This window comes from Nilaparvata lugens, chromosome 1 (assembly GCF_014356525.2).
Source record: "Nilaparvata lugens isolate BPH chromosome 1, ASM1435652v1, whole genome shotgun sequence".
NCBI classification, from domain to species: Eukaryota; Metazoa; Arthropoda; class Insecta; order Hemiptera; family Delphacidae; genus Nilaparvata; species Nilaparvata lugens.
The window spans coordinates 62,227,954-62,247,127 of NC_052504.1; the positions used below are offsets into that span (position 1 = coordinate 62,227,954).

At 33.4% G+C, this 19,174-nt stretch overlaps 1 protein-coding gene across 3 annotated transcripts in view; it reads right to left on the reverse strand.

The window, feature by feature from the left end:
* Window positions 1–478: 478 nt before the first annotated feature.
* LOC111056765 (alpha-2A adrenergic receptor) overlaps window positions 479–19,174 on the reverse strand; it is a 416,461-nt gene continuing 397,765 nt past the window's right edge. For all 3 annotated transcript variants that reach the window (XM_039439004.1, XM_039438995.1, XM_039439012.1), the window contains exon 7: window positions 479–7,342. In XM_039439004.1, coding sequence (XP_039294938.1) covers window positions 7,208–7,342 — 135 coding nt within the window. In that variant the 3' untranslated portion in view covers window positions 479–7,207. The remainder of the gene's footprint in view (window positions 7,343–19,174) is intronic.

The window sequence follows — 19,174 nt, forward strand, 5'->3', positions numbered from 1 at the left end:
AGCATATCTGAAAAGTGATTGTTTATCCTAATTTGAACAATAATTATTATAATGAGAATTGCTTCATCACACTTATCCGATTGAGAAAAATATCATCTTAGCAACACTTTTCTGGCAAAGTTCTTCAAATTATAATGAGGAACATTGCTTCCAAGTAGAAGGAGCATACAAAACTCATGCACCAAATTCACTAATATCATATTCATGATTCAGATAATCTTCAATTGGTTATTGTAACTAAACCCTATCTAAAACTAGTTATTGATAATAAAAATCTGTCATAAATTTGAAGATTTACAATTTATATCTTTGATGTATTATGAGGGATGCATTCGTAGGGATCAAATAATTGCACTAAAATGATAATCCACTAAAATGAATGGTGTTCTATTATGAACATAGTTCAATTTCAAGGAATGATATTCTATTAACAAAATCATGACAGGAGAGGAGTTTAGAATAAAAATTGCAAGATAAATAATTCTTATCATATTATTTATTTCAAAGGTATTCGTTGTCTACTCTTCAAAGTTGCCAGGATGAGACCATCATGGAAAGGATTGTTATTCTGAAAAAATATTCAATCTTTGAAATGTTAAAAATGTACAATAATCTGAACATGAAATAAAAAGATCAACAATTTTTATTTATATCTTACAACTGGATTGTACAGAACTTAGAAGAGATTAATTGATACATTATCAAACTGGTGTGATATAATAATTCACTTTTGTTTTACAGAATTTCTTTCTCCATCATATCAGTTTCTGAATGTTACATAGTATTTTTGTATATATCATTATAATTAATAACACATCTTGTATATTATAATATTATCAATATTTGGTATATTCATAAATAGTTTATTATTATTATTCCAATCTACTCTAGTCCTGATGAAAATTACTTCCGAAAGATTCGAATGCAATGAATCATTCTAGAATCTCATATTTTAGAATTCGAATGTTATGGGAACTGAATTGATTTTTTACTCAGGTAATAATTATTCAGATATTGGAGTAAATTATTAACTCCGATGTTTATCAAGAAAACCATCGAATGGATACACAAATTTTGATTTTCTATATAAAGTTGAACCCAAAATGAAAAGCTAACTTTTAAAATCTTCAGTGGAGAATCAGTTATGAATAATAATTATTGAAAAGCTTCAATAGTAACGTTCTTTCCTCACAATCTCGCATGAACATTTCAAAATCTCTACATCAACAATTATTATTCTCAATAATCAATTGATTACAATAATTTCGAGTGATTGACTAAGACTGGATCAGAAAATAAATATATTTTCCCTAGTTCTCAAGTGAATTTTTTCACTCAGTTACTGAACTGATCATCTACTACTATTACATGAATTAGGATTCGTTGTATTTTTGAACATTGGCATAATGCGTATGCTAGATGAGGTATTAGTGAATTATCTTGTACTGTATTTGTTTTTAAATTTACATTCCCATGTGAGCATGTAAAAGAACAAAATTATTACAATGTAATTGATTATTATTTTAATAAATTATAATCATGATAAACTTGATTAAATATAAAAAGTCTTGAAAATAGGTTGAAAGTAGGATATTGAAAATTAGATTCAGAAATTCTATTTTAGGATCAAGAATTAGTTTTAAAAATTGGTGTCTATTTTGTTTTAAAAATTTGAGTTCATTTTTAGTTTCAAAAATTGATGGGATACATCCCAAATTGGATGATTTTGGAATTGACTGAAGAAACAATCCATCTCCATCACATAGATGGCTCTCTGTACCATTTACAATACAAAATATTCATTCTAAACCAAAAAATAGAAGCATAACCTTCTTTACTATAACAGTGAATATAATCTCTCAAAGAATTACCATTATTTGAATCAGTATTGCTCTATACATGGATATTCCATTCCATGAGTGAAGCAACCCCTTCTTAGTCTTTGAAAAGAGAAATCTCCTTTACTTTTTGGTGTTTTAGTTTTGGAAACCAGTTTAAAACTAATCAATATTGGATCTGCAAGATTTTTCATTTATCAAGAGAGAGAACTCAATTACCCACAAAATCAAAATCAAACAAGTTATAAATATTTAATAATAATTTGTATATTACATACTTATGTGGAAGACAGAACTATATACATGTTAGAATATTGTTGAGTATTCGAAAGATAATATATTATGTTAATATATGCAACTTCAATTCACAAATTTACAATCTAGTAATGATTTATTATCATAATTAGTATTTATATACAGACGAAACGAGTATTTATGAGAAGGTTGCAATATTTCCATGAGACGAAATTGTATTTACGAGCATTATTGTAGTATTTTATTTAAGGCAATATTTATTCACATACAGCTGTACAAGACAAAAAGTATTGGATTTCTGTTCCATAGTACAAAAATAAAACTTGAAATTCTCACCTACTAGCACGAAACTTACCTACTCTAATAACAAACTTCAACTGCATTCAATCTGGGATCCGAGACAAAACTTTTCCAACAGTTTTATTAGCAAAAATTACAGTTTACATAATAAATTATGTACCCAAGTAAAGTATAAGTTTATTAATCAAGGTTGTTATATGACGAGGAAAGATGCAATCACTCTTGCTCAACATAGAAGTGAATACTATAGAAAATATAATGAAAAGAATAATCCATATAGACTTGATTTATATGAATACAATATACATAAAAAATTATTTGATTGGATCGTGAATTGATCATTTTCATCCAGACACGGAGGGAAATTAGAGGCTTATTCTTCATCAAATTGTTTCATGAATTCATTCGATCAAATCAAAATAGAAATGACTCATTTCCTCACAAAAAGGCTTATTTACTGTTTCAGATTTAATAAGAAATTTCCCAATTTCCACGGAAACTGATAATGGAACAAACTTCTAGTGAGATAATATTCAATCACTGGGAATTCGAATCATTTTCGAAAGTTTATAAGAAGTAGTTTTCAAGCACGAGAGATTAACTTCAATTCTTGAAGGAAGGGATGGGCAACTCATTCTTTTACATCTGGGGATGGAATTCTGGATTTCCTAGAGTCAGTGCTTTATCATAAGCATTACTCATGTACATGGATATAAGAATGACATTCACACCAAAAGCATCATGAGAAATTAGTTTTTACAACTTTATTTTTTTTTCAATCGTGAATGATGGCCAAATGAGTTTTTTCTTGTGGGTGGGAAAGTGCGAGGGTGGTTTGTTGAGATGATTGAACGTCCACGTCTATCGGCGGGATTCAAACCCACGAGCACTGGTAACCTAGCAGACTGAAGGGTGCAACGCCTTAGTCGTCTTAACTATCCTGGCCGGTAGCTTGGAACTAGAACTATAATTGCAACTATTCGAACTAGTAGCTTGAAATATTAAACCATGGACACATAACAAACTACATCCACAACCAAAAATTTCAAATTTATTTCGAAAAATTATATTACTTGTGAAGAATTCAACCCCAAATTAATTTCCAGTTGCTCGGTCTGTGAACTTATCGTTTGTACTATTCATTGCAAAGGAAAAGTTTTGTCACCCGGAGCTTGAATTATAAATATGAATGGCAAACGAGATAACATTATTTTTTGATTTGATTGTTCAGGCAAAACCATTTTCAAAAGTATCAAATCTGAAAAATTTCCATCAAGATCAAGAAATCAGATAATTGGTTGTTGGTGTCAATAGCTTTCTCTAGTAATAACATTTTTGCATCCAAAGAAAGCAATATTGCTCTTGACCATCATTAAATATTGTCGGTAGCCATTATGGAGTAGAAGTTACATTGAATTTTTCCCTTGTGTTAGAAGAGCTTAGCCTACAAAAGTTATTCCTGGAAAATACAGGATCAACTAGAGAATAAGACATCATAAATATGTGAATGAATAGCCTACAGAATGGAGGTGATTACTGATTAGAGCTGATCTTCAGCTCTTTCAGTACAGAATATTATTAGCAGTATGATCTATTAAATTAGAATTGAAGATAATTCATAATTCTAAATTAAAACTTTCAATACTTTATCTAACAGTATAATTGAAAAAATCAATAAACTCCAATACAAAGTTGCATTTTCCATTATAAAAATCTCAAATATACACAATAATTGGCCCCTAGTTCGTAGAATAATACTCGCACAATATCTAAATTATTGATAATCGGAAAGTACCTTCAAAAATTGTGAAAACCATACCGGTTTTCATGGAAAATATTTCGATTCAGTAAAAATATTTGAAGCAAGCATCAAGGGAAATTTGTTCAAGCAATTGAATTCAATGTTTTTTTGCCTTAAACGCTAATATTTTCGAATTTCTGATATTGCCTTCATTTTTTTGGGAGACATGTTTTTAAGTTATGAAAACTGAGTGAAAGCTATCAACACATGTGTGTCTTCAGAGAAAACTATAGTTCAACTTGTCAAGTATAAATTTCCAATAAAACTTTTAATATCTACATGAAAGATCTATAACGTTTGTGAAGCAGACCTCCACATAGAATATTACTTACACAAAACGGTATTCGGTAACTCCTAATTGCTCAAAACAATGCTTTAACATTATTCGACTATAACAATATCTTACATTTTCGAGTAAAATAAAACACCAAAACCTTGTCACACATGTTGAAATAAATGCTTTACATAGCCGTAGAAATCGATAAAAATATATTGTTGCTTATAAAAAGGGAAGTAGAAAATATCTCACGGATTTCAACAATTTTCCTAGTATAATTAGTATAATGTCTTTGTTTTGCCACTTCACGTCACTTTCAAACTCCATTACAGCTTAGAAGACAATTTGATGATTGAGATGCATTACATTGTAAAGGTACACATCAGCAATAATAATTACAAAATTCTGTAATTAGGCCTACTCATCAGTAATGACATCAAATGAAGGAATGATAAGTTGAGGGAATAAGGCTCGAATTTCGAAAACATCATAATTTATAGACAAATAATTTATACAAAATAATTTACAAATAATAATTGTTCTTCAATCTCATCTGACACGAAAGGCACAACAAAAAAATTCTTGTATAAAATTCTTCAATCCCACCTACGGTTAAAGTTCAAATCTATTTTCCGAAAAGATAGATAGAATGATGATTTCTCAGACAAGAATGATTTTAGCAGTTTGAATTAATCAATGTGAAAAATTGATTTTTTTCTATTCCAAAATCTAGGAATAACAATCTCACGTAAAAATTTGGATATTGTAGAGATAGAAAGTGGGGAAAACTCAATAAACAGGTACCTTTGTTTTCTTATTATCAGTAGTGAACAGGTGTATGTATTATGCCTGCAACAAATCACTCTCTTCAAAGTCCCTATCCCACAAAACAAAGCTCAGACTATACAAAACAATTATAAATCCAGTAGTACTTTACGGGTCTGAAACTTGAAAAATGACCAAGAAAGAAGAACAAAAGCTCATAGTGTTTGAAAAGAAAGTGCTGCGAAAGATATATATGGGCCCAGGTACGATCAAGGAAAATGGAGGAGGAAACATAATAAGGAAATCAGAGACCTCTACAATAACCCATACATTGTAAGCTAAATGAAATGTAGGAGTTCATTTATTTATTTATTTATATTTTCTACAAAGTAACACTGATCGGGAGAGGAAAACTAAGGATTCTCCTTGTACTATTTCTCTCGCAAATTTGGATAGGTAACATTTTAAAAGTCCAAAATAGGGTTATGATTTCACTTTACTAAAATTTAGTCCATTTTCACTCAAAAACAACGAAAACTAAGATTTTTAAATTTTGATGGTTGAAAATTTTGAGATTATAATGGGTCGGGCACGTACTCAGGAGAGGAGAAGAGTCCAATCTGAGAAATGTTTTAGCACCCAACCCTCCAGAAAGAAGACCCCGTGGGAGACCCAGCCAGAGATGGTGGCAACAGGTTAAGACTGGCATAGAGATGCTTGGAGCGATAGAAAAAGATGCTCAGGAGCTAATTACGTGGAGACAGTTTGTTGCCAAATATAAAAATATATAATGTTGCCAAATGCTGCCAAATATAAACTTAGATAGAGATGGCCCTGGGAGTAAGAGTAGTAATGTAAAAAATCACGTCACCATGAATTTATCTCCTATTATTTTCCTGGAATAATACGTTTCTAGATATTTCTAGAAATAATTTACATAGAACTCAACTGCTTAATATATGGTAATTAATATGTGAGTTGTATTTCTATTGTTCTGTATGACCATAATCACCTCTAATACAAGGCCCTGGCCTACGATATTGCAACGTCGCAGTGTAGGCCTAGAATCTAATACATGATTGGTGGAAAAGATTTAAAAAAAATACCAGCTGATCTTTTTCACCAATCATGTATCAGATTCTAGGCTTACACTGTGACGTTGCATTATTGTAGGCCAGGGCCTTGACGACATAGTCAGTTTGGTATGAATTGATTAATAAACATGACAAATGAATAAATTTCTAATACAGGGGAACCCCCCTCTCCCTTCTTGAAATCCAAAATAATGCCGTCGGCCGGCATTCTTCTAAATACTGCTGACTTTTTTGAGACCTCTCATCTAGATTTTATTACTTGTAGGCACCCCAGCCTAATACTCTATCTGGAAGTAAGTGAATCATCCTATCTCTATTTATCTAGAAAATGTTCTGCTCCAAACAAGGATCACAATAATATGACTAAACTTACTGTATTTATTGCTGAAACCTGTGACTGTGAATCTTGTATTTCGTACAATAATGTTGAATTTGTTTATGATCAATTTTTGAATATGAAGACCATAAACATACCCAATGAATGAATTGATAGATGAATAATTCTTTTTTGGATTTATTGATTCAGTTATTGGATTTGTATATTGGCCGTCAGATTTTCATTGTTTATTATTGATTGAGGCTTGAGCTATTGCGACCATAAATCTATTTCAATTTGATTAAGAGGTTTTTCAATTTATTGTGTTGGTCGTCTCGAGAAGAAGTTTCCTATGAACGTTTCACGTTGAAAACTCCATAATTTATGATGATGTTTTTTTTTATTGGAAATACAATTAGAGAAAATTAGAACACAAGATGATGTGATCCACGAACAATAAAATGCATTTTATTAGTGTGATGAGCTGATGGGGATGAATTTGAAGTGAAGTGGCAGTCGGGAATTAAAAGCGTGCGTTAGTTATGGCAGAAGATACTCCCGCTACTTAAATAGTATCCTGCGGAAGGCTCTGCGGAAATCCTTGTTGAAGATTGTGTAGATGACCGGGTTGAGGGCGGAGTTCATGTAGCCGAGCCAGAAGGCTATGGCAAACGCCTGTGGCGGCACCTGGCACACCTGAAACACAAAGCATCCCCCCAATCAACTCATTGTTCGACAACACTGCCAACAAACAATTTCCTGATCAATCGCCTCATTTAATGGGACTCACTTCAGTATCGCAGTTTTGTGTTATGGTTTTAATGGTTATGGCTAACAATGTACCAAACAACTGAAGTAGATCTATACCTACTTGGAAAGTTCATGTCACCCTTTTTATATATGGGCACAATTATTGATTTCCTCAGTTCATAAAGGAACACTCCTTCTTGAAGATGCGTTTACATTTTTGTCAAGTTTACTCAAATTCAAGTTCTCAGTATTATTATCAGTATACAGAGTGAGTCATATGTATGGGAACCCTTCAATAAGTTGAAGACTGTTGTAGATATTATAATACTGTAACTTTCATGATAAGTTATTGGTCGAATACTCCACCTTTTGACTTACAACTGAATTTCAAACCCTCAAAGTGAGGTTACTTAGGGGTTGTAGCTCGAATATTTCAAAGGTAAACACCCATTGTGTGGTACATCATTTTGAAGGCCTTTTCAGAACAAGAAAGATGACATCAATGAAAATTTTCCATGATACTTGTATCCAAGATGGCGGCTGATTGAAGTTTCAAGTGAAAACTAAAACTTCAATCAGCCGCCATTTTGGATACAAGTATCATAGAACATTTTTATTGATGTCATCTTTCTTGTTTTGAAAAAACCTTCAAAATGATGTACGACACAATGGCTGTTTACATTTAAAATATTCGAGTTACAACCCCTAAGTCATTCCCTTATGAGGTGTTGAAATTCAAAAATTGTTCGTCAAAGGGTAGAGTGTTCGACCAATAACTTATCATGGAAGTTACGGTATATTATAATATATACAACAATCTCCAACCTATTGAAGGGTCTCCAAACATATGACTCACTCTGTATGATTATTATGAAGTGAAGAATCTAATAATTAATCTAAAAGTTTTCTCCTTACTTTTCATACTTTTATAACAAGTTTTTACCATACATTCTACATTGACTGACAACTGTATGCATCTCATTCTTCCACTTTCCCGCTGAATTGTACCTTCAGCAATGTTGTTTATATTTCCGATAGTCCCTGTCCATTTCGAGGCTGTTTTGGGTACTGCAAGTGGTTGGGTTTTTAAATGGATAGGGTACTGGCCAATCGCAAAACCCCCTGACTGGGAGGATCAGAATTTTGGGTTTATTCCCTGGAGTATCAGCCGCCCAATCTGGGAACAGATGCTGTTTGAAGCCACCCTATCTGGGTACAGAGGCTGTTTGAAGCCGCCCAATCTGGGTACAGATGCTGTTTGAAGCCACCCAATCTGGGTACAGATGGTGTTTGAAGCCACCCAATCTGGGTGCAGATGCTGTTTGAAGCCACCCAATCTGGGTTCAGACGCTGTTTGAAGGCGCCCAATCTGAGTACAAATGCTGTTTGAAACCGCCCAATCTGGGTACATACACTGTTTGAAGCTGCCCAATCCGGGTACAGATGCTGTTTGAAGCCGCCCAATCAGGGTACAGACGCTGATTGAAGCCGCCCAATCTGGGTACAGATGCTGTTTGGAGCAGCCCAATCTGGGTACAGACGGTGTTTGAAGCCATCCAATCTGGGTACAGACACTGTTTGAGGCCACCCAATCTGGGTACAGATGCTGTTTGAAGGCGCCCAATCTGGGAACAGATGCTGTTTGAAGCTGCCCAATCTGGGTACAGACGCTGTTTGAAGGCGCCCAATCTGAGTACAAATGCTGTTTGAAACCGCCCAATCTAGGTACATACACTGTTTGAAGCTGCCCAATCCGGGTACAGATGCTGTTTGAAGCCGCCCAATCAGGGTACAGACGCTGATTAAAGCCGCCCAATCTGGGTACAGATGCTGTTTGGAGCAGCCCAATCTAGGTACAGACGGTGTTTGAAGCCATCCAATCTGGATACAGACACTGTTTGAGGCCACCCAATCTGGGTACAGATGCTGTTTGAAGGCGCCCAATCTGGGAACAGATGCTGTTTGAAGCTGCCCAATCTGGGTACAGACGCTGTTTGAAGCCTCTCAATCTGGGTACAGATGCTGTTTGAAGCCGCCCAATCTGGGAACAGATGCTGTTTGAAGCTGCCCAATCTGGGTACAGACGCTGTTTGAAGCCACTCAATCTGGGTACAGATGCTGTTTGAAGCCGCCCAATCTGGGTACAGACGCTGTTTGAAGCTGCCCAATGTGGGTACAGATGCTGTTTGAAGCCACTCAATCTGGGTACAGATGCTGTTTGAAGCCGCCCAATCTGGGTACAGACGCTGTTTGAAGCCGCCCAATCTGGGTACAGACGCTTTTGATAGGAATGAGAGGAGCAAAAATTTGGGAGAATAGAAATCATAGTGGTCAGATAGGACAGAGAAAGGATGTAGTAAGAAACAGCAAGTGTTCACCCTGTTGAATCAAGGTGACCCCGCCATCCAACTAGTCGTGCACTGACAAGAATGGCACAAAGCTGAAAGGTGTCATTCTAGGAATAATAAAGATGTTCCAAAGCATGTGGAAGGGCTCTGAAGAGTGGTTCTCTTTCAGTCACCTTATAAGAACAAGCAGGGATTACTGTGGGTACAATTTTACTTCCCTACATACTGAAAAAAAGATGTAGGAAGGCCAAAAAAGAGATGGGTACTGGAACAGGTTGATCAATGAACCTCATCCCTGGAGTGAAGATGATGATAATGATGATTGTACCTTTTCAAGATCTAAGTTGAATCCAAAAGTCAAACATCTTGAACATCTGTTTTTATAAACTTGACTTCATGTTTACAAAGTACATTCTTTTTTTACAAAACTTGAATTCAAAGAAACTCTAATAATATGTCACCTGTCACTAACTATAATGTCACCTGTTTAGTACAACAAAATAAAAGATAAGCTTTTCACTGGTGATATTAACTGAAGTTTTTGATTACCATGACTTATCTAAATAATAATACCTGGAACTTCCTGATCCCAATCCCAGATCCTCTAAGACATGAGAGTGTTATTGTTGAGCATGACAAATACAATATCAAACTATGGAGACTATAGCAGCTTATGTTCAAAATCGAGTACAATGACTTTATGGAAGGCTGATAATAATATTATATCAGAACTCAATAATTGAATAACTTTCTCAAATATTGATCCCATGAACATTTTTTTTTTATTCAATCAAAAATACTGAGAGAGATGTATGAGGAGGATATTATTTAAATTTTCATATTCAAAAAATCAATATATCTCATAGCAGAAGTTGGAGGCTGGCTCACTTGAAAACTTTATATAATTTTTTTTCCACATAACAATATTTTATTCCTTGTAGTCTGATAATCAACAGATATGACAAAAAATGTTGCTTCCATATATCCCTTATCGATATTGACAAAAATTGATGCTGCCCTTCTCCAATTTGAATATTATTTATGAAAACTCTTGAAACTTTGAAATGTATAACTAGGACAGGACTGTGGATCTGACATTCTGAATGTTTACATAAGAAATTCTGTGCTGAACCTTGTAACAGAGTTTTTTCAATAACTGGCAAAATCACAAAATGAGAAGATTATATAGGCTAGGTCTCAAGCAAACAGCTGCTTTTTATTGCCGGGTGCGATATCAACAAGCTAGAGATTAGATAATAACGGGTATCCTGGCTACAGTTTCGAACAGCCAAATAGAAAAGAATATTATTGCTATTTATTAAATTATATGAAATAATGAATTTTTGAGGTTAGGCTCTATGATACTTACTGGTCGGCAACCTAAATAATCGGTCAAGCTGTACAAATTGAAATTTAGCCAGACACCTGTGGCAAATTTAGTTGTATACAAACAGCATTTGCTTAAAATGTGATCAGAGGATTGGTAACCACATGGCATGTTAACGTAAAAGGAAAAACAATTTAAAGAATACAAAAATATTTATTATATCAAACGAGCATGTACAAAATATGTGAAATAAATAAAAATATTAAGGAAGTGTGGTATATTCTACTTGGCACAATCATGGATACATTGTAATTTTGGAATAAGCCAATCAAAATACAGTAACTGACTGGCGGTAAAAGCAAGTTAATCCAACAATATACTTTATTTATTATATAAATGATAAGAATCTGTAAGTTATACAATACTCAGTTCATGTAACAGATGCGATTTGAATAATTAGAAAATATGATATTTAATCTTTATGCAATAACCTAGCAGATTGAAACAGACTATTTCGAATTATGTAATTGCGTAGTAGTTGAATATTTAAATAATATGCAAATTTGAATATGGAAGTATGATCGTGGAAAGAATGGGGGTAGATCAAAGTCATTTGCTTGCCAGAGGTCACCGGGAACAGCCACCAATTTATAGAGCACAAAATCCCTTTTTTAGTAATTGTATGTTTTGAAAGTTTAAGTTTGAATCTAATAATCAATTTGATAAGACTCAGTGAGGTTGTATTAAGGCGTGAGTCATATAGAATACATTAATATTCCATTGGAGAAGACAACATCAGCCCACCAAGCCTAGGACGTCGAAAGAATCCGGATCACTATCATACTTTGTGAAATTCGACACATGAGTTCTATAGTTAAAAAGAAATATCAAGGGCGCCCCCAGTGCTACGAATTAATCATGATTCAATAAAGCTAGCTCGATGAAAAGTTGTTTAAATATTGAAATTAATATCAAACTTGCGCAAGTATTCAAACGTAAAGGGAATTTTATTAGGAAAAATCTATCAGATTTACATGTTTGAGTATGCACAGATAAAATATTCATTGAATTTTGATATTATAATATATGCTCACTTGACCATTCTTTTTTATCAGTAAATTATAAGGATGTTAATGAAGCTCTTGTTCATAGGATAAATTGATTTATCTGATTTCCACCAGAGGCCGAATCTTAGCCCTGAGAGATACACATTGATATATTTTAAGATTTAAAATTTATAATTAGTTATTTATATTAATTTGGAAAGAAGATAATTATATAAGATTTTATTCGACAAGCAACAGCAAGTCGATAACTGAGCTGCATAATTTGAATGCATAATTATGATTGCTGATTTAAGGAGAACATGGTAATATTTCGTGCTAAAAGCAAAGTCAATATTAGTGAGCTGTCTGTGATATTTTCAATTTATATATTTTTTCTTTATTTTTTTATACTTGTTGCTCTATATTTTTATTTATTCGTTGATATTTTGTGTAATATATTTGTGTCATTATTTGAATGGTGTACCCTTTATTTATTATCCTATCTCCATGCATGACCAATCTCGTTATAATCTATTTTGTTACCAGAATTGAGCATGACTAATCTCGTTATAATCTATTTTGTTACCAGTATTGAAATATTATTAAGATTACCAGCCAACTATATTCTTCACCGAATAAGTTGGATAAAGCAGCGATATACAGCATTGATTATCAAATCTTTGGAAATAATACGTTCCCGAAATTTATATGAATTATCCAGTACCAACACATCTGATTTGAAGAATCTCAAGGTCATAGTATTAAGTTGCAGCATATCGCCTTTGATTCCACTCGGTATCATTTTTTATTGCTGACCACTTTGGTGAATGGTGGCGAGTGGCATTGGTGGCGGTGTCGCATCGTCTAGCACGATAATCAGAGCCCTTATATCTGTCTGCATCTACTGCATCTGCGGAATACAACAAATCAGTCACAGAAACTGTGAACTGTTAGAGCGGCCGACGTCAGTAACCAGCAGAAGCAGAGAACTGTGTGAGCTCCTGAGAGAGCCGGTAAGAAATTGGTATTATTACTTTTCCAGGTACCACAAAAAAGATCATATATCTTACAAATCTTGCTCTACCAATACCTACTATTACTTCAGGCCCCACAACTAATTAATGACGTCATAACATGTTGATTGATTCTTCCTAGATTGTAGTAGTTTATTCTAGTTTATCAATGTAACTTTTGTTACTGTATCAATTTTTTATTGGATGGGATATTATACAATTTTCAGATAAAAGACATTGGTATTTTATTAAATATAGATTTTATTGAAATAAAAATACTTTATTCCACGAATGAGAAAATTTATCCATACTTTCAGCTTGATAGACATAGGTCTACTCGATTCAGTGATAGAGCTATTGATAAATTCATCTCAACCAAAAACACTTAATAGTAACCTGTAACAGAATCGAAGGAGAGGTAAATCAAAGATAAACCAAATAAGATGTAACTCTTTTTTAGGAAAGAGGCTCCCACAAACTTGTACACAATAAATCTATGGTACAAAGAAACCCATCAGGAGAATATTTTTCAGTTAGGTAAGACCTTTAATATTAGGATGTGGCAAAATTCTAGCCGGCATGCTCCCCCTGTTATCTCAGTTATTATTGAAGATATCGACTCAAATTTTTTTTTAAATGAAAGAGGAGGAAAAAATAAAGCGCGCTAGCCTATTTTTATATGATTTAGTTCGACTTTAATATTATAAATAGCTGTTTCAAAACTAACCTTATTTTGAAGAAAGGACGATTCTAAATATATTATTATCTTAACTATTTTTGAAGGTATCAACTCAATTTTTTTTCTGATGAAAGAAGAAGGAAAAATAGGTGTTGCTTCTATGAATTTTATTTTGAAAGACTAATTAAAACATTAAAAGAAACAGTTTGAATTTCTGAAGTGAAACTCAACAATGAAGAATGAGGTTATGTAGACAATGAAGAATGAACTGTGATTAATGAAGCCCATAGCACAGCTGACTCATATATGGCCGAATAAAAGATTTCAAAATAAGCGATTGCTCGAATGAATATTCGCATCAATTCAACTTCTTCGGAAGTGATTGAAGAGGTAACTGCAGGCAAGCATGGACATTGGAATACAATATAATTGATTAATCGATGAATTAAACAGAAATTAGATATTATTCTGGGGATTTTCCAGTAAATTAACATTAAGTTTCTAAAGCTGACCCTGAAACAGAACAGAAATTGGTAATTTTTCATAATATGTGACTAACAATTGTATCCCACAATATTGTATTGCACAATTGTATCTCAACTATTTTTGAAGATATCAATCAAATTTTTTTTAAATTGAAGAGGAAGAAAAAAATAGGTGTCGGTAATATAAATTTTATTCTAAAATACTAATTTAAACATTAAAAAAACAATTAGGTTCTGGTCAATTAATGTCAGGTTCAAGTCATTTACATTTATAGTAATTGAGATGATTGAATAGAAGAATTGAACATTGAGATAGGATTCAAGAGTTAAGATGAAGAGATTTTTCAAAAGTAGAGACTCTTAGAGTATGGAAAGAACTATAATGTTAAGAACTAGGAGTTGAAGAAGTGGCGAACAATGTACAAACCATTACTTTTGATAACATTTTCTTATGACAATGATAAATTTTAATCGAATCAACTAGTTATATATCTATATTCATGTCTTCTTCATTTCTGTGCAATATTTTATGTTGGCTACTCTGTATAGGCGGTAGTTCAAATATATATATATATATATATATATATATTGCACAGAAATGAAGAAGACACTGATTCAATTTATTACCAACAACATTTATTATACATGAATATGATATGATTATTACAAACATTTGCATCATAATCTAAATTATTATCCATTGTACATTTCTACACTACAACATTCGAAAAGATCAGACATTGAATTTGAAACACAAAGTGTCGGTTGCACAACAGCCGGTTAAATTTTAACCGTGATCAATTCTACGAGAACCAATCAGAGAAGCCGTCTTATCAAAAAGGCCTTCTCTGATTGGTTCTCGTGAAATTAATCACGGTTGAAATTTAACCGGCTGTTGTGCAACCGGGACAAAGACAGACACATTCATAAGGCGATGTTCACCTTTTCTAGTATTTTCTATTCTGTATCGTATTTGATTCAACAATATAAAGTGTTCAATAAAGATCATTGAAATAATTCTTCTGAGAGTTCTTATTCTTTCAAAAATACACAACAGAACTCTTGAATCAAGTCAAATAATTACTAAGCTGAACAAGTATGACCAAAGCTTACTGAGCCTGGGCCAAGACCAAATCTCTCCTAAACTAAGCTTTTTCTAATCTGAGATTTTCCTAACCTAAGCTTTTCCTAAAATATGCTTCACCTAACTTGAGTTTTTCCTAACCTAAAGCTTTTCCTAACCTAAGCTTTCACTAACCAAAGCTTTCCCTAACTAAAGCTTTTCCTAACATAAGCTTTACCTAACCTTAGCTTCTTCTAACCTAAGCTTTCCCTAACACTCGACTTTTTCCTGACCTAAGCTTATCCCAACCTAAGCTTCTCCTAACCTTTGCCTCTCCTAACCTAAGTTTCTCCTAACTCAAAGCTTTCCCTAACCTAAGCTTTCACTAACCAAAGCTTTCCCTAACCCAAGCTTTTCCTAACCTAAGCTTTACCTAACGTTAGCTTCTCCTAACCTAAGTTTTACCTAACCCAAGCTTTATCTAACCTTAACTTTTCCCAACCAAAGCTTTTCCCAACCTAAGCTTTTCCTTACCAGAGCTTTTTCCCAACATAAGCTTTTCCTAACCTTAGCTTCTCCTAACCTAAGTTCCTCCTAACTCAAAGGTTTTCCTCAACTAAGCCTTCACTAACCAAAGTTTTATCCAACCTAAGCTTTCACAAACCAAAGCTTTCCCTAACCCAAGCTTCTCCTAACCTAAGTTTCTCCTAACTCAAAGCTTTTCCTAACCTAAGCTTTCACTAACAAAAGCTTTCTCTAATCAAAGCTTTTCCTAACCTAGAGCTTTTCCTAACCTAGAGCTTTTCCTAACCTGAGCTTCCACTAACCAAAGCTTTTCCTAACCTAAGCTTTACTTAACCTTAGATTCTCCTGACCTAAGCTTCTCCTAACCTAATCTTCCCCCAATTTTAACTTTTCCTAACCAAAGCTCTTCCTAACCAAAGCTTTTCCTAACTCATGCTTTTCCCAACCTAAGCTTTTCCTAACCTAAGCTTTTCCTAACCTTAGCTTCACCTAACCTAAGTTTCTCCTAACTCAAAGCTTTTCCTCACCTAAGCTTTCACTAACCAAAACTTTTCCTAACCTAAGCTTTACTCAACCTTAGATTCTCCCAAACTTAGCTTCTCCTAACCTAAGCTTTCCTAACCAAAGCTTTTCCCAACCTAAGCTTATTCCTCACCCAAGCTTTTCTCAACCTAAGCTTTTCCTAACCAAAGCTTTTCCTAACTTTAGCTTCCCCTAACCTGAGCTTTTCCTAACATAGGCTTTCCCTAACCTTAGATTTTCTCAACCTTAGCTTTTCCTAACCAATTTTTCCCCAAACTAAGCTTTCCCCAACTTGTGCTTTTCTTAACCTAAGCATTTCCTAATCGAAGCTTTCCCCAACCAAAGCTTTTCCTAACCTAAGTTTCTCCTAACCTAAGCTTTTCCCAACCTAAGATTTTCTCAACCTAAGTGTTTCTAAGCTAAGACTTCCTAACCAAATCCTTTCTATGCAAAATCTTTCCAACCCAACCTCCCCTAACCAAAACTCTCCTAAACTAACCTTTTTCAACCCAAACCTTTGTAACCTGAGTTTTTTATTATCCCCAACCTAACAAAGCCTAACTCAAACTAACAAATGCAGTCCAGCCCAACCATTGAGCTCCCCTCTAACCAAGCATTTTCCAACCTAATATAACAAAGCCTTACCAGATAAAGACTGAGCAACCCTCAGACTTGCTTAGTCTTCATCACTTAAAGTTTGATAGTCACATCAAACTTTGGGAGGTAGGGTTTCATCAATATCGTTAGATACAGGAAAAAATGTGGTCAGCAGTAATGGTTAGCTCCATTTAAAAATATTCTCAACATTTTTCAGGCAAACAACCGGCACATTTTTGATATTTTCCAGATTTCCTATCAACTTACAGGATCGGAAAATACAGGAGAAAATGTGGTCAGCATTATTGGTTAGCTCTTTGATGGGATTAGAATATTTTTTTTCAAATTTGATACATTTGAGTTCTAATTAAAATGATTTTTTCCCAAAATTGGAATTTTTGAAAAAATTGAAGATAGTGAAAATTATAACTGGAACCGTTTTAATCATAAGTTAGCCTGTGGTACTTTTCTGTAAGTTGTATAATTCTGAATGATTGAATAAATAAATAAAATTTAATTATTAATACCTAAATGAGACTTCACAAATTTAGTTACTTCACCCATTAGGGTTACCAATTTTTTCAAAAAAAGTATTCCAATTATGGGAAAAAATGTAGATCAAATTATAATTTAAATATATCAAATTGAAGTTTGTAAAACAATAACAATAAAAAAACAATAAAATAAATATTGAACTCTTGAATCATTAATCGAACAAGTTGAAATCGGAATCTTCCTTATCGAGCAATTTCAAAAACCGATGGCAACTCTATTTAGCATGCTTCAAATTTGTGACCTTTAGAGAATATAGCAGCAACTCCATAACTCTACAACTCTATGGTGCTAGTAAAACATGATAGGATTATAGGTTGGACAAAATTCAAAATTTGCTGTTAATATTAATAACATTAAATTTCATTGATTAGAATTGTTATTCAGTTACCAACACGTATTTTTTCTTCTTCTTTCATTAAAAAAATTGAGTCCCATAATATCTTTAATAATAGTTGATACAAATCATTATAATTTAGAATCGTCCTTTCTTCAGAATAAGGTTAGTTTTGAAACAGCTATTTCTAATATTAAAATTGAATCAAATGGTATAAAAATATGCTAGCGCGCTTTATTTTGTCTTCCTCTTTCATTTCACACTGTTTTCACACTTCAATTAAATTTTCCACTCACACTTTATTCACACTGTTCTTCCACACTTCATGTGAACCGTTGTTTTGTAAAATTGAAGTTCTTTCTTTTTCTCACTCGTATCCATTTTCGTTTCAAAGTTTCATCTTTCAAAAAATAAACTACCGTACGAAAACTTTTGGAGTCTTGTTATAATTCCCGCAAAAATTAGGTACACATCATTATCCCATGATTTAGAACCCCAAATTCATCATTACTTCTCACAAACGAATATTAGAATAATGATAAACAAACCATATTCATTGAAATGGAAGACCGTGAAAATTGAATTTGTAATCCCAATTTTGTTGATTACGATATCAGATGTGATAACATGCATCAGCGCTCTTATTTCGCTTGCTCACCGCCAGTAGATCATGGATCTACATGTGATAGTTCAGTTTATTAGAGATCTGTTGTGGGGCCTGAAGTAATAGTAGGTATTGGCTCTACCGACTGCAGCCAAGCAGGGCAACACGTTACTGAAAAAATAACGTGACAACCTGTCAATAGGTTGTGCCGAAATTTATTTTTTTCGAAATTATAACTTCTTCAAGATAAAATTTTATTAGAAAGCTGGATTAACGTTGTGATTCTCACGTTATTGGAATAGTTTCATGATGTAATTCAGCACATCACGTAATATTAAATTCTAATATTTCCTCTATTGTTTATCAACGTTTTCCTTGAGTACTTAGAATTGTTGTAGACGCAAAATCATCATAAAAAATCAGTTGAACATCAATTCTATTGCTGAGACTTTGCTGTATTCTGTCTTTGTCAGTTGTATTCCTTTCTCGTTCTATTGAGAGAAATTATTGTCGTCCCCACCACGTACTTCGCAAATGGGTAAATCTCATAATGTATCATTGCTAAGCCTGATACCTAATTTTTGAGCCTGATTCGGTCGACTTGGAGACCTGAACGAGAGACCGCTTTTAGATTCTGTAGAGTACAGACATGTTTTCCGAGCTATATTATTCAATTGTCT